Consider the following 15,190-nt stretch of genomic DNA (forward strand, 5'->3'; position numbering starts at 1 on the left):
CAAATCTATAATAAAATGTGCAGAAAAATGATCAGAAACAGATACATAGCGTCATGTAATGGCACAGCGGTTTGATAAACTGGATGGTCGGCTGAGAAGCGTCAAGTTCAAGATGCCCTGCTTTCTTATACATACAAGCACAACATCTGTGATTAAACAGGAAAAGACCGACATCCTGAGAAGAGGAAAGTTGTTTTAGCGGCACCGGTATCTATTCTGGGCACCCTGTCTAAATTGTGGTCCGGTCCGTTCTACGGGAATCCCGAACAGGCACACCTCAGCCGTCAGTGCTGCCACCAACAGCCCCGAACACTACCGAGGATGACTCCCGGAAACGCAATCGCCTACCGGGGCCGTTCGCTTTCACAGCCGCAAGGCTGCACCGAACACTGTAAGTGTGTGTTAGAAGTCTGGAATGGTGAGAAAACATTGTGCTTTATACGTTTTTTGTCTTTAAACCAACCTTTTAGGTCTCTAGTCTGTAAAGTTTAAATCCTGTCTGGCTAGCGCACGTAGAGTAGGCAGTCTTTTGTGGCTGCTCGAACGCCTTCAACCGCATGACCGGTCGCCTACACCACAATCCGGTCGAAGCATTTTCGACTTCTGGAAGTGGTAGAAAGTTGACAAGCTCAAAACGTTTCACACCCAGTTTACGCCTGTATTTAACGTCGTCCACTTGTGATCTGATCGACCAAAACGCATCAGGTGTAGGCTCCAGAGGCCAGGGACAGGGATTTCAACTAGATCCGCCAGTGACACACACACACACACACACACAAACTACATTGGCTATCGTTTGTTTTGTTGGTCTTGTTTATTTTGTTTTCCCATTGTCATCTGTAAATACTCTGTTAACTCGTTATTTGTTTGCATAATTAAAAAAAACACGTGGCGGAAATGTAACGCCTCTTACCATATTTGGAACATCAGCTTCCAAAGCATATTGACAGGTGATCATGTTAACGGTACCATATGAGTTCGAGCCCGAATATGATCCAGAAAATGCAGATGCAGAGCGTAACAGATCGGTAACTATAGCTAACTTCTTGAGCAGCCGCGGTGTCTCGACACTACAATGAAACATTATAAACAAGGCATTTGTTGCATTCAGAGTGGACATAATTACTGAATATAATGACTTATATTGACTGTGATGTAGCATCACGCCACAGGGGAGAACAGCCAGAGGAAACCATAAAACCATACTGTATGAAATTACTCAAAATATTCACAAACTTGTTAACTATGTCATGAAATATCTAATATTCCGATGGTCAAATATGTGCATGTGAATGTGTTTTGTTGTTTAAACACTTATAATAATAATGTTAGTTGAGCTATAAGTGGGCGCCTCCATGTTTGTTTCTGCCGCGGTCTGAGATCTGTCGGATTTACATCATGTGAATTCATCCACTTCTCTCATAATACACAAATGAAAGTGCCTGGTGAACTGGTAGAAGAATAGAGAGGTCTTAACAATTGCTTACATTGCAGATACTATGTATCTGATGTGAATAAAACACATCAGATGAATTATATTTGAGGATACCGTTATTGCCGCTTCCATAGACATCAGTGTGTATTTTACAAACTCTAGATGTAAATTGTGCTTGTAGGCACGTGTATATACAGTATGTCCGAAGCCTACAATAAACATTATAAGCACTGCACAGTTGTGACAAGATTGAGTCTGTCTCTGGCTCAGTGACAGCCAAAGCTCTGAATGTTCTTATCACACCGGCGTGATCGTACGTTGCAGGGACCAGCCAGAATTATCACATCGGTGTGATTGTACGATGGGTTAAAATTATGAAAAGTGAATTTAAGACATTAAGGACAGGCGGGAACCCTGGAGTTGATGGGGAACTTTAATCCATGAGTCAGGCTTTTGCCCTGAAGTTTTAAACTGAAAAGCTGTTTACGTGCTTTTCCCGTATTTTTTACGGAATTTTGCTGGCAACCACAGCTGCCTGTATTTTTCCGTAAAAACTATGGAACATTTTTCACAGTGTACATACCAAGGTTCGAATGACATGATGTTGAATTTTCCATATGTAAAGCATTTTCATAAATTTCATCACCTCTTGACCACTAGGGGGTGCTCGCCCTAAACTTTACAGGTCCTCTTAGAACAGAGGGGGGCAAACTACGGCCCGCGGGCCATATACGGCCCGCTGAAAACTTTCATCCGGCCCGCGAGCCACGAGGGAGTTTTTTAAAAAAATACTGCATTTGAGTAATGTTTTGGTTCTGAATTACTAATTTGATGCAATACAAGCGAACGCCAATAGGTGGCAGTATAAACGCACGCAGAACAGTTAGGGCCTAACGTAGAATTAGAATGCATTGGTAATAACTCGGACGTTAATGAGTGAAAATGAGTGTGGCGAAAAAAAGAAAAGTGGACTCTGAATGTCGTGTGTTCAACGAAGAATGGACAACAAAATACTTCTTCACCAGTATCGGACAAAAGGCGGTATGTCTAATATGCCATGAAAGTATTGCCGTTTTTAAAGACTACAACCTCAGTCGTCATTTTTCAAGCAAGCATTCGAATTATGCTGTGAACCTGTCATCTGCAGAAAAGGCAAACAAGGCTTTAAAACTTGCCACAAACTTAAAAGCCCAGCAAAATACATTTACGAAACAGTGCGCAATTCAAGAATCTGTGACGAAAGCTAGTTATGTAGTGGCACATAAAATTGCAAAGCACAGCAAGCCTTTTTCGGATGGGGAATTTGTGAAAAACTGTATGGTGGAGACTGCTGCCATACTTTGTCCTGGTTCTAAAAGTCAGTTTGAGAAAATTAGCTTATCGCGGAGAACAATCACCAGGCGCGTTGAAGTTATTGACGAGGAGCTGCTCTCCGAACTAAAAAAGAAAGCGGACGGCTTCAGTCTTTTTTCTATCGCACTGGATGAAAGTACTGACATCGCGGGCACTGCTCAACTTTTGATTTTTGTCAGAGGAATAAACGAAAATTTCGAAATATCAGAGGAACTTCTTGGGATGGAATCAATGATGGGAACGACCAGGGGCGTTGATTTATATGACAGTGTGTCCGTCTGCCTGGGGAAAAATAACCTGCCATGGGGAAAGCTGACAAGTGTCACAACGGATGGATCTCCAAACCTAACCGGTAAAAACACTGGACTGCTAAAAAGGTTACAAGACAAAGTAAAAGACGAATGCCTGAACTCAGAAGAACTAATATTTCTTCACTGCATCATACATCAAGAAGCGTTGTGTAAAAGTGTGTTGAAGCTAGAAAATGTTGTCAAAGTGGTTGTGAAGCTTGTCAACTTTATACGGGCAAGAGCGCTTAACCATCGGCAGTTCATTCAGCTACTTAACGAAACGGAGGCAGAGCACCATGACCTCTTATACCACTCAAATGTGCGCTGGCTAAGTCTCGGCAAAGTGTTTCACCGTGTCTGGGAACTAAAAGCTGAGATAGCAACGTTCCTCAATACAGTTGGTAAAACTGACGACTTTCCCGAATTACAAGACACAAACTGGCTGACCGACCTCGCGTTCGGTGTCGACACACTGAGGCATCTGAACGATCTCAATTTGAAACTTCAGGGAAAGGACGTTTTTGCGCACGAACTGTACAGCAACGTGAAAGCGTTCAAAGCCAAACTTGTATTGTTCTCCAGACATATATCCAGCCGAGATTTTGCTCATTTTCCAACACTGGGCGGACTAAGCTCACCAATAAAACAGTCTCACATTGAGAGGTACAGCAGCACTTTGAGCGACTTGCATGCAGAATTTTCCCGTCGCTTCACAGACTTTGCAAAAATTGAGACTGAGCTTGAACTTGTCTCATGCCCCCTATCTTTTGACAGTGAGAATGCACCACCAGACACACAACTGGAACTCATTGACATCCAGTGTGACATTACTTTGAAGGAGAAGTTTCAGACAACACCAGTTATCCAGTTTTATGCTTCACTGGATGAAAACAAATTTCCAAACATTAAGAAACATGCCCAAAGAATGCTTGTTTTATTTGGATCCACATATGTGTGTGAACAAACCTACTCAATCATGAACTACAACAAAGCCCACCGCAGATCAAACCTAATAAACAGCCACTTGTCAGCTATCCTGAGGATCTCTACATCAAAGATCACTCCAGGCTTTGACACCCTTGCAAGGAGAGGGGACCAGGCTCATTGCTCACATTAACACTGTCATAACCATGGCTTGGAAAGGCAATTACTAAGGTTTTCCTGAGTTTTTATCAGACATAGTTTTATGATGACTGATATGTACATAGTAATAGAAGTGCAGTGAGATTATATCTGTTGTAAATATGACTCAATAATAGATATTAAATAAGAATTGTTGTTTAATGTGTTAATATGACACATTTTTCTGTCAGGTAATATATTTTCCATGCATACCTCCAGTTTAAATAAATGTTCTATTATCAAGGTTGTAGCATGCGGCCCTTCACTTGGTTTGCAAAACTTGATGTGGCCCTCTGGTCTAAAAAGTTTGCCCCCCTCTGTCTTAGAATGTGGTCATGGAGAAGCATACCTGCTATACAAAAATGAAACGGATATAATCCCTTTGGAGCCCCTAATAAGAACACTACAATAGGGTTCTGGCACTTCGTGCTTTGACCCCTAAAAATTAAGACTTGTCATTTAAACACAGATCATTAGAGTATTTTGACATGGTTTAATAATTTAATGTTAGTATTTAGGACAATTAAAAATATAAAATCAATTTTAGGCAAAGATGATTTTCTTTTTCATTCACATCTTCACTTTATGTTAGTGTTACAGCATGTAGTTCATTAATAATAAAGATGAAAATGTTCTTGCTATAGGCTGCATTCGAAAGCTTTAAAATTCGGAGGCAGCACTCCAAGACAGGAAGGCATTAAGGCACATCCCAATCCAGTGTTTGCTTTACTTCCTGTCTCCTGAGATACCTTCATGTGATTGATTTTTGAAGGCAGCATAGATGCATCCTTCGCTGTCTTCAATGTCCCACAATGCTATGCGTGTATGTGCGCAAGAAAGGTGATTGGTCGAGAAGGATCAAGCTCGAAAAAATAAAATGGTGGCCAAGAAACCGGTTGGAACACAATATCATTTTTACTTTCAATAATTTTTGTTTGCATTTCTAGCAAGAAATTAGTATTGTAATTTCCAAATATGTGATTGGTTGTTTCAATTACGCGCTCTCTTTAACGTCCCCGTGAACCGGAAGATGCGATCGTTTTTAATTTCATATTTTGACACATTTCCGAGTGAAATGGAATTTCGAATGAGACAAAATAGTGGGCGTGGCTTCAGTCTTCCTCTGAAATTTGATTTGATGTATAAAAACAGCCAGTGCATTTTTAAATGGAACTGGCAGCAGACTGACAGTTGAAGGGGAGGAGTTAATGGATGCTCCGCCCATGCCATCTAACATACGTCATTTAAGATGGATAGTCACTAGTGAAAAGTGCTTTTTCAGATTTTAACTGAAGATTATGAGGGCACACACATTTTAAAAAGAGAATGACCCACATTGATAAACTATTTACAATAAATGCTGCAATATTTCATGATTTTTTTTATTAACTTTAAATTAAAATATAATTTCGTTACACTGCCCATGAAGCCTGTCCGAAACGGTTTCCCGAAATGCTGCCTCCAAAGTCATTGCCTGATTGGGCAATGAGGCAACAAGTCAGCTGCCTAAGCTTTCAGACGGAGCCGTAGTCTTAAATTTGTTTAAATAATGATATTATAACCCCTTCGCCCTGACTGACTGGCTGAAAGAGAAGGTTAACTGCTGACACTCACATCTGGTTTACTTGTTGGTTTCTCCTTGGTTCTAGAGTCTTCAGTTCACATGGTTAGATTCAGGCAAATCAAGTTAAGGCAAATGATGTGTAAAAATCTGGTCACAATATTGACTAAGTAAATGAATTACAAATCTAGGTTATATTACTCATAAAATCTTCATTCCAAGTAACTGTCACGGTCCTGTCTGCCTCCCAGTGTTCCCCATGCCTGTTTTCCCCACTGACTACACTACTCATCATCCTCCATGCTTCATAACCTGTCCCACATCATCAAATCACCATCACCTGCCAGCGATCACTCCATCACCAAGACTCTTTATATACTCAGCAAGTTCCTTTGTTCTTTGCCTAGTCTCTGTTGTTATACCCTGTAGTTTACCTGTGCCTTTCGTGTTCTCTTGTTAATTTAACTTTATTATTATTAGTTTGGAAATCTCTGTGTCTGTGGACTCTGTGGCTACATTTGGTGACAGTAACAGAGATATTCACATTTATAATGTTTTTATTTCACATCATAATGCACATCTCTGTAACGTGTAATATTTACACATTAATATTACTGGCAAGTAGTGTACAGTAAAAAGTAAACAGACAAGCATCATAGTCATTGTAATATTACACTGTACTTTTAGTAGTTGAAATCTGAAGAATTTTTATGACAAATAATTAGTCAAAATAAATGTTAAAATGCATTATTATCAGGCAATTAGTAGAAGTAGTACCAGTATTTTATCCCCAATATGTTATTTTATTATTTTTGTCTTAATTTACAAGCGAATATGCTACCATTACAGCCTTACTGAGCAATAGTGCCAACTTTTGCGCCACCCAGTGGTGAATTCACGAACGACTTTCACATGTGACAGGTCAGATTTGCTGTGGTAATAGGCATTTTGGTTGACATACTGTATGATATTACCAGCTGTAATCAGGTACAGTATTTAACAGTTGGTACAGTTAATAATAAATAAATAACAATACCAGAGACAGAATGCTCTGTAAAGCCAGAGGGGTGCTGCTGGGCCAGGCAGGGTGTAGTACCTGTGAACTGGGACACCTGCTGCTGTTGTTGGAATGGGTTCTGCTGGGCCTGCGGGTTCTGTTGGTCCTGGTACTGGGGTGGAGGACGGGTCAGGTGCCTCTGCAACTGCTGTTCTTGTTGCTGCCTCTGTTTCTCCTGCAGGCAACAGGCATAATATCTTACTGATGCTGTTGGATAAGTTAAAGTCTTGTAGTAAGTGAACTTTATTGGTGATGTCCAGGTAAGAAACAATACTGTGCCACCAAAGTTTAAGAGTTTTCTGACACTTAAGTGGTTTTCACACTACCTGCGATAGAGCGATGCGATTGTGAGATACGATGACGCGCTGGAATAAAAACAATAGATCCCATGAAACCTTTCACAGTGCGGGATCAATCGTTTTTTCATCCAGTGTGTCATTTTTTTCCTTGTCGCCCTGCGATGAAACACGCCTTCCAATTAGATTAGAGCATTACATGACGTGGCTGGAGCCGCTTTAGTTACACAAATGGGCCAAGCCATGGCGCTAAAGCTCTGGAAACTGACTGCAACACGGAAGAGTCAGACACCGGTGTCCTAAACAAGGAAACGTATTCTACTACTAAAATGTCCCTATATTATTTGTATATTTTTCTTGATTATCGTTTTGAAAGAGAATTAATTGTCACATTGCTTTGGGTTGTGTTATTTGCATATACACCATAACATTTATTATTTATTTATTAATATTTATCAGTACTGATGTTTGTTTACATTTTCCTATGCACTGCAATATTAACTACATGTCTTTAAAATTATAAATCTGTATATTGTGATTTTTGGTTCAAAATAAATAGATGTTCAGTATACAAAGTGCTTATTTATGTTTCTCAGCAGTGAAATATAACACAGGTGAATGTATATGATTGGCGTTTTTTACTTTTTAAACATAACAGCACACATCAATCTTTTAATAAGGTAATTTTAATTGTAGATTAACAACATAAGTATATACTTGATAATATGTTTACGTAGTACTGTAAACACAACAGTCATAACCAGTCAGACCATTTTCTAGTCAAATGAAATTCTGACATTTTCTCAACTCAAATGATAATATACATACAATATATATAATATATTATATATGTAAGGAATAACTGACGATGGGCCGTTCAATTATTAGAAAGTTAATGCACACTGCGAGGTGGTAATGCGGCCACGACGCGAAGCGGATTGCCATTACACCTCGGGTGTGCATTAACTTTCTAATAATTGAACGGACCGGAGTAAATTATTTCACTTATACCACGGTTACCACACCACAGGACATTGGTCAAATGTTTAATTTCAATGTTCGTCATGGTATCGTCTTTAAAATGCTGTTGATGGTAGGACTACTTTCTTGCACATCTCTTTTTTCGTTAGAGCGAACGGCTTCGGAAGTTTGAGCCATGTGGTGTGTGTGTGTGTGTGAGTGAGAGAGCGAGAGATCACGTGCACACTTGCGTGTTTGCGGTAATGTGACAGAAAAGCCAGTGATCAATTATTTATTCCTCGTATTGTTTCTATCTTCAGCAATAAACCCCCCCCCAAAAAACACAAACATTTGAAAGAGTAGGTCTTTCAAAATATATTTGTTATCAATTGCAGCATGAAGAGGAAAACGAACCAGTAGGCTATCAGTGTTTATTAATGCATTTAGTTTTTCCTATATAGTTATTTTATTTATTCGATTTCAGTATATGTATTTCTTGTTTGTGAAATGCTTTGTTTATTGAAACGAAACTGCACGTTTCTATTAACAGTAAAGTTTGACATTATAAATGTCGGATCAAGAGCAGGGTGCTGTGTGAGGTGATGGCTACACTATAACCTTTCTGTTCTATAAACTTGGCGAAGTGATATGGAACTGTAATGCAGTCAGCAGACCTGGAACACCTTCATAGGTGTGCATTTTACTGAAAGTTAATGCATACCCCTAGAACGTTTGTCAACCAATCAGACTGAAGCATTCAACAGCCACGTGGTATAAATAATGATGATACATTTTGCTTGCTTCCCTGGGTTTCTTTCCCGGGTGCATCACGGTTATAGCTTACAGGAGTAAAATAGCTGTTGCCGATCATTCCCATTGTCCTTGATGTGAAAGCCAAGTTTGTTGGCCATTTGCATCGTTTAATCGCTTTGCGTGCAGTCTGAAAATCCCTTAATGCCCCTCAGAAACACAACATAAGAATGCAGGAATACATCCATAACTGACAAACCTGAATACAATATATACAAACTAGGATTAGTAAAACAGGTAGTTACATATAAATGTTAAAAGTCCAGTCAGTAATATCTAGCGGCAACGTTGCGAATTGCAACCAACCGCTCACTCCACCCCTCCCCATCCCGTTCGAAACACTACAATGGCTGACAGAACATGGCGAATTATGCAAGGGGATCCCGCGGTGTATGTAGATAAAAAATAGCTTATTCTAAGGTAATAAAAACATAACACTTTGTTGTGTAAGCTCTTTATACACCTCTGAAGACATTTCTATCAATAGATCATCCCAAAAATTACGCACTGGACCTTTAAGTGAAATTAATAAAAGTAATCAATATTAAACATTTTAGTCTTTTTAATGTATTGCTTTTGTTAATTAAAACGCTTTGTGCCGAACAACCCTTAAAAATAAGAGCTTCTGGATTACTTTTACCACTAGTTTATTGCGAAGAAATCTTCAGACCTTTTTGACATGTTCTCTATTGATTTTGGAGGAGACAATGTCATAATTTTGTGGAATGGATTTAAATATGGCACAATAACTGTGTTGTAATTCGAAAGCTGCAACCTTCAAAAGACAGACTTTGAGGTCAAGAATTCGGTCTTCAAAGGAAGCAGCCTCGGAAACCCATAAAGCAAACTGAAATTAGACACTTTAGCCTTCAGAGGATTTCCTAGTTGCGTCACCTCCTGTTTCAGTCGCATGGTGACAGCAGCGGGACACAGCAGAGATGATTGAGGTTTTAAAACAAATATCGAGCCAAAATTTATTTTAGCTTAGAGAATATGACACACGTAGATTAAACAAGTCCAACAGTATATTCAATTTACCAATCTTTTTTTGAACTGGGACACAGCCAATGTGTTAAACAAAGCTGACTGTATTGCAGATGATTGATGATTAAATTGAAAAAAAAAAGCCAGGAGGGGACAGAAGTCTGTAAATGATAATGGTAAATGACTAGAAGTAAATGACTAGCGTAATAAATAGCAGACTATGCATTTTGTATAAATCTACAAGGTATCTACACAGTTTTTTCTGAAGAAGTCCTACAATAGAAGAGGTAAGACTAGCACCTGTTCAGCCATCATCTGTCTCTGCAGGAACTGTTTTTGTTGCTGACTCAACTGCATCTGCTGCTGCTTCATGTATGCTGCATTACCATGGTTACCCGAAACGCTGTTGCCGCTTGCTTGTGGTGTCATGGTGTTGCCAGGAACAGGAGGGGTGGTGTAGGACCCTGGATCCTGTACAGATAAAGAGAGAACATGCTTATTTAAACTACCAAAGAAAATAAACTTCAGCCAGTGTGAAGTCAATATTTACCATATTTACTTTGTTAGTGCATATTACTCATCTATCTAATATCTGTGCAACTCAGTCCCAATTCCCTAATCTGAAAACGAGGGTTAGGGTTAACAAATTCATCAAAATCTGAAATAGTGGCAGGAAAATAGATGAAGGAAGAAAAATAGTATTATTAATGTTAAAATAAAAAAGTGAGGAAAAAAACGATCAATAGAGGACAGGATCCTAAACCTACTGAATTCCAAAAAACACATTTTCTACCAGTAAGATTTTTTGAAGTCACATTCTTTTTAAAGCACTCAAATTAAAATTTCCAGACAATAGTCCTAATGTATGGTTTTAGAAGTTCAAATTTGGACCTTAACCAACAGCCCCCCATTCAAGTCCATTATATGGAGAAGAACCCTGGAAAGCTTTCCTCATAAGCCTCAATTTGTTTTCGACAGAAGAAATAAACACACGGGTGACTTGTATGACGTGTGTGAGTGAATTATCATGAAATTGTCATTTTAAAGTGAACTACTCCTTTAATGAATACTTTGAGCAAGAGAAAAAAGTTGATATCTTGCAAAAAGATAAAACCTTGAATGGATTAAATCAAAGTCAAAGTCAAAGTAAACTTTATTGTCAAAACTGTTACCATGTAACAGTAATTACACAGAAGGATCGAAATTGCGTTTCACCAAAACTCCAAATGTGCAGTATTAATTTAACACACAGCATATACTGTAGTATAAACACAAAGTGCACACAGGCATCAACATATACAGACAACAGTGGGTGTATACAAATTCCACAGTGCAGTAAGCAAGGTTTAAAGTGCAAAGTGCAGAATAGCAGCATGAGATAAATGTATGTAAACTTGTAGTTCTTGTGCACATAGAGAGCATTTTGCAGACATCTATGTTTTTGTACATAGCGTTTTGCAGACATTGAGTTTTAAATTATTATAACGATCAATCTTTGTAAACAGTCTTTTAAATGAAATAGTTTCCATGTTCAGGGAGTTTTCTTAAGAGTGTTAAGTAGTCTAATGGTCTGTGGGAAAAAGCTGTTACTGAATCTGGTAGTCTTGCACCGCATGCTGCAGTAACGTTTGCCGGAGGGTAGGAGGATGAACAAGTTGTGTGCTGGGTGAGTGGGATCTTTGATGATGTTCATGGCTCTCTTGCAGCTGCGGGACGGGTATAAGTCCTGAATGGATGGTTGGGCCGAACCAGTAATCTTCTCTGCTGTCCTCACCACCCTCTGCAGGGCCTTCTGGTCAGCAGCAGAGCAGCTGCCGTACCAGACTGAGAGGCTGCTGGTGAGGATACTCTCGATGGCACCCCTGTAAAAGGTGGTGAGGGCAGAAGGGGTAAGATCGGCTCTTCTCATCCTACGAAGGAAGTGAAGGCGCTGCTGTGCCTTCTTGACTAAGGAGGCGGTGTTGGTAGTCCATGACAGGTCATCCGTGATATGCACCCCCAGAAACTTGGTGCTTTTCACAGATTCCACAGTATTGCCATTGATGGTGAGTGTATTGTGTGCCATGTGGTTCTTCCTGAAGTCCACAGTTATTTCTTTTGTTTTTCTAACATTGAGTTGTAGGTTATTTATGTCACACCAGTTGATAAGATGTTGTACCTCCTCTCTGTAAGCTGAGTCGTCATCATCACTGATGAGGCCCACCACTGTTGTGTCATCAGCAAACTTGATGATGTGATTCGAGATGTATCTGGCACAACAGTCGTGTATCTGGCACAACAGTCGTGTGTCATCAGTGTGAACAGCAGAGGGCTTAGCACACATCCCTGGGGGACCCCGGTGTTCATGATGGTGGTCTCTGAGGAGTTTTTTCCAACTCTTACTGCCTGTGGTCTGTCTGTGAGAAAAAATAAATGGCTATATTTGAACAAAGAGTGGTTAGGCGGGGGACTGATCTTAAAATACTCGGAGCAGGGTGAGGGTCAGGGGAGGGTGGGTGATACAGACACATGAAATGCGACTTCTCCCTACAACATATTTTCTCTCTGTGCCCTTTTCTCTGTTGAATCCACTCCCATCGCTAATTCCAATATACAAGTAAATCGGTAGCAAAAGTTGAGAGCATGACCTTTGTACTTTAGAAGAGCATGGTGTGTTCATATCTAAACTTGGGAAGTTTGTCAAAGGAACAGTCCATAGTGTCGCAGCAGATAATTTGGGAACTCACGGATTGGCTGGTTTTGAAGAGAGTTTCTCTGGACCATATTTTTGTCGATTTTGTACTGCTCAGAAAGTAGAAATTCAGACAAAGAATGTTCAGTAAGGTGATTTTTCGCTTCGAACAAAAGAACAACACGACACACGTGTAAAGTCTGCACAGGAAACTAACACAAATTGCTTTGGAGTAAAAAGAGCTTGTGTTTTGACAGAAAATTTTCACCACTTTCACGTGAGCACAGGTTATCACCCAGATATTGTCCATGATTTATTTGAGGGTATTGTCCCTCATAAACTGGCACTATGTTTGAGTGTTCTCATCTCTAAGAAGTACTTCAGTCTTGAACATGTAAACACACGAATCCTCAAATTTCCTTATAAGTGGAAAGGACCTCCTTTCCTAAGTTTCACTATAACTGTAGGCTGGAAAACACTAAGTTTTCAGATGACTTGGGACATCTCACTTTGTTTGGCCTGATCAAATAAAGTTAACTCCTTGACACCTGAACCTTCTTTGTCTGAGAGATTTTTTGAACTTCAAGATCGACTTTTACCACATCATATTTTGGCGCCCGAACAGGGACTGGAAAAAGGCTGAAGACATCTGACTACATCTGAGGGCATGCCACCCGGCTGACTACACAGATCAAGCACGCATTCTAGGTGAGCATACTTTTGCTTATAGTTTAAATTTAACATCTGTGTGGTCTGCTGGAGGTGAGTTCTGGGTGTGGTTGATGTCTATAAAAAGCTTCTCCAGTCAAAAAGTGAAATTGCAGGAGGGTATCAGGTTTCAACGAAATAGGTATGTATGGGATGGATGATTGGATATGCAGTAAAGATACTGCCTGTAGATTTAGTTTGTCCCAAGAGGGGACTGAGAAACTGCCTGCATGTGTGCAGTAAGATATTTATTCCGCCTGCATGTGTGCGGAGACCGCCTGCATGTGTGCGGTGAAACTGCCTGCATGTGTACAGTACGATATTTATTCCGCCTGCATGTGTGCGGTGAAACTGCCTGCATGTGTGCAGTAAGATATTTATTCCACATTATTTCTTAAATGCTTCACGTTTCTTTGTATAATAAAATTGTTTTATTTCAAATAACAAAAAATAACTTCAATTTTATACCAAATTAATAATCGAAAAAGTCTCTTTAATATAAACAAACTTATACTCTCTGTGCTTTTCTTGGATTTTTTTGCATTTAAGAAATATCAGCATGTCCACGTTTAGGTTTGCAGTGAACATGGCGGCCCCTGCTGTTGAAAAAATGTATTGCGATTCAGTTCACACCTCAACCGATTTGAATCGTCACACATTATAATCGATTTTCAACCGGCTCACGGTGAATCGTTACATCCCTACTTAGGCATATCAGCAAAGACATTCCTTATTCAAAAAATCCCATTGGACCTATTGGCAGGCAGGTACTTTGGTGTAGGACAGCTAGAGGGCTATCCATTGGGAAAAGGACGCACTGGGCGGCTCATTACCCATCCTGAGCTGACAGTCTCTGCAGACACCCGATATGTAAATTGGTTAAACAGAGAATTGCGTACCAATAACTTGGGAGAAGTAATCCCTCAACAGTTTGTGGCGGTAACTTTGAGAAAATTGGTAATGGAAATTGCCCCAGAAAACTCCAGATCTTGGTTTGAATTCCAGTAAAAGAAAATGATTAAATAAAGAAACAAAGTTCATTTGAAAACCAAAGAATGATTTAACAAAAGAATGAAATAAAGATTAAAATGATATGTTAAAGAAATAAAAGTTGATTTGAATACAAATAATGATTTAATAAAAGAATAAAATAAAGTCAAGAAATTGTTTTATTGTGTGAAAATTACTGCAAATAGTTGTTTAAAAATGTTTAAAAATGTCATCCACTCCTGTAGATCTGTTGGGATCTAAATACCCAGTATGTAAAGACTCAATAGAAAAAATATCCAGAAAGTGGGCCGCAAGGATCAAAAACTTAAGAACATTATGGCCAGAAAGTGGTACCTTTGATGTGACAGTGTGTGAGGAAATGGAGGGATTAATAAAGAATTATAAACCAAAGGACAAAAACAAGAAACGTAGTGAAAAAAGAAGGGTAGAACAGGAAGTATTGAACCTGTTCAAAAATGAAGGAATTAATTTCCTGAAAAACATGAAAATAATTAGAGAAGTGTTAAAAAAGGATGGTGAAGAGGAAAAACTTGAGAAAATGACCTCCCTATGAACCCTTCAAAAGCCAAATGATAAAACAAATGCCAGTAGTAACCATGTCAGGAGATGTCACAATAGAAGGGCAGGTAGAGATAACACCCTACCTAGAGGAAGGTAACAAGGAACCAATCCCCCTGAGAGCAGGAAAGAGTAGGGACAGCAACAGCAAAGCCAAACAGAAAACCTCGGGCTGTGCATCAAATCAAAATGATGAAGAACAAGATGAAGATGTGACCAGCCCTTATGCAGGCGCGCAGGAAGCACTGTCAGAATTAATTAGAGGAAGGGATGAGGTATATAGAGATGCAACAGAATTTTTGAAAAAAATACAAGCAGACTCTGCTTGTGGTTTAGGAGTGACTTCAAAAGCCAACTCTGAAGCAAGCGAGGAA

The 15,190-nt window shown here is 39.5% G+C and overlaps 1 protein-coding gene across 1 annotated transcript in view; it reads right to left on the bottom strand.

Moving 5' to 3' along the window:
• maml1 (mastermind-like transcriptional coactivator 1) overlaps positions 1-10,421 on the bottom strand; it is a 40,328-nt gene extending 29,907 nt beyond the window's left edge. Inside the window, exons 1-3 of the mRNA XM_057350197.1 lie at positions 10,392-10,421; positions 10,169-10,339; positions 6,858-6,993 (exon numbers count right to left, since the gene is read on the bottom strand). Of these exons, the coding sequence (XP_057206180.1) occupies positions 6,858-6,993; positions 10,169-10,339; positions 10,392-10,421 (337 nt within the window). The remainder of the gene's footprint in view (positions 1-6,857; positions 6,994-10,168; positions 10,340-10,391) is intronic.
• Positions 10,422-15,190: the final 4,769 nt, after the last annotated feature.

The sequence above is a fragment of the Triplophysa rosa genome, linkage group LG13 (assembly GCF_024868665.1).
Source record: "Triplophysa rosa linkage group LG13, Trosa_1v2, whole genome shotgun sequence".
Lineage (NCBI taxonomy): Eukaryota > Metazoa > Chordata > Actinopteri > Cypriniformes > Nemacheilidae > Triplophysa > Triplophysa rosa.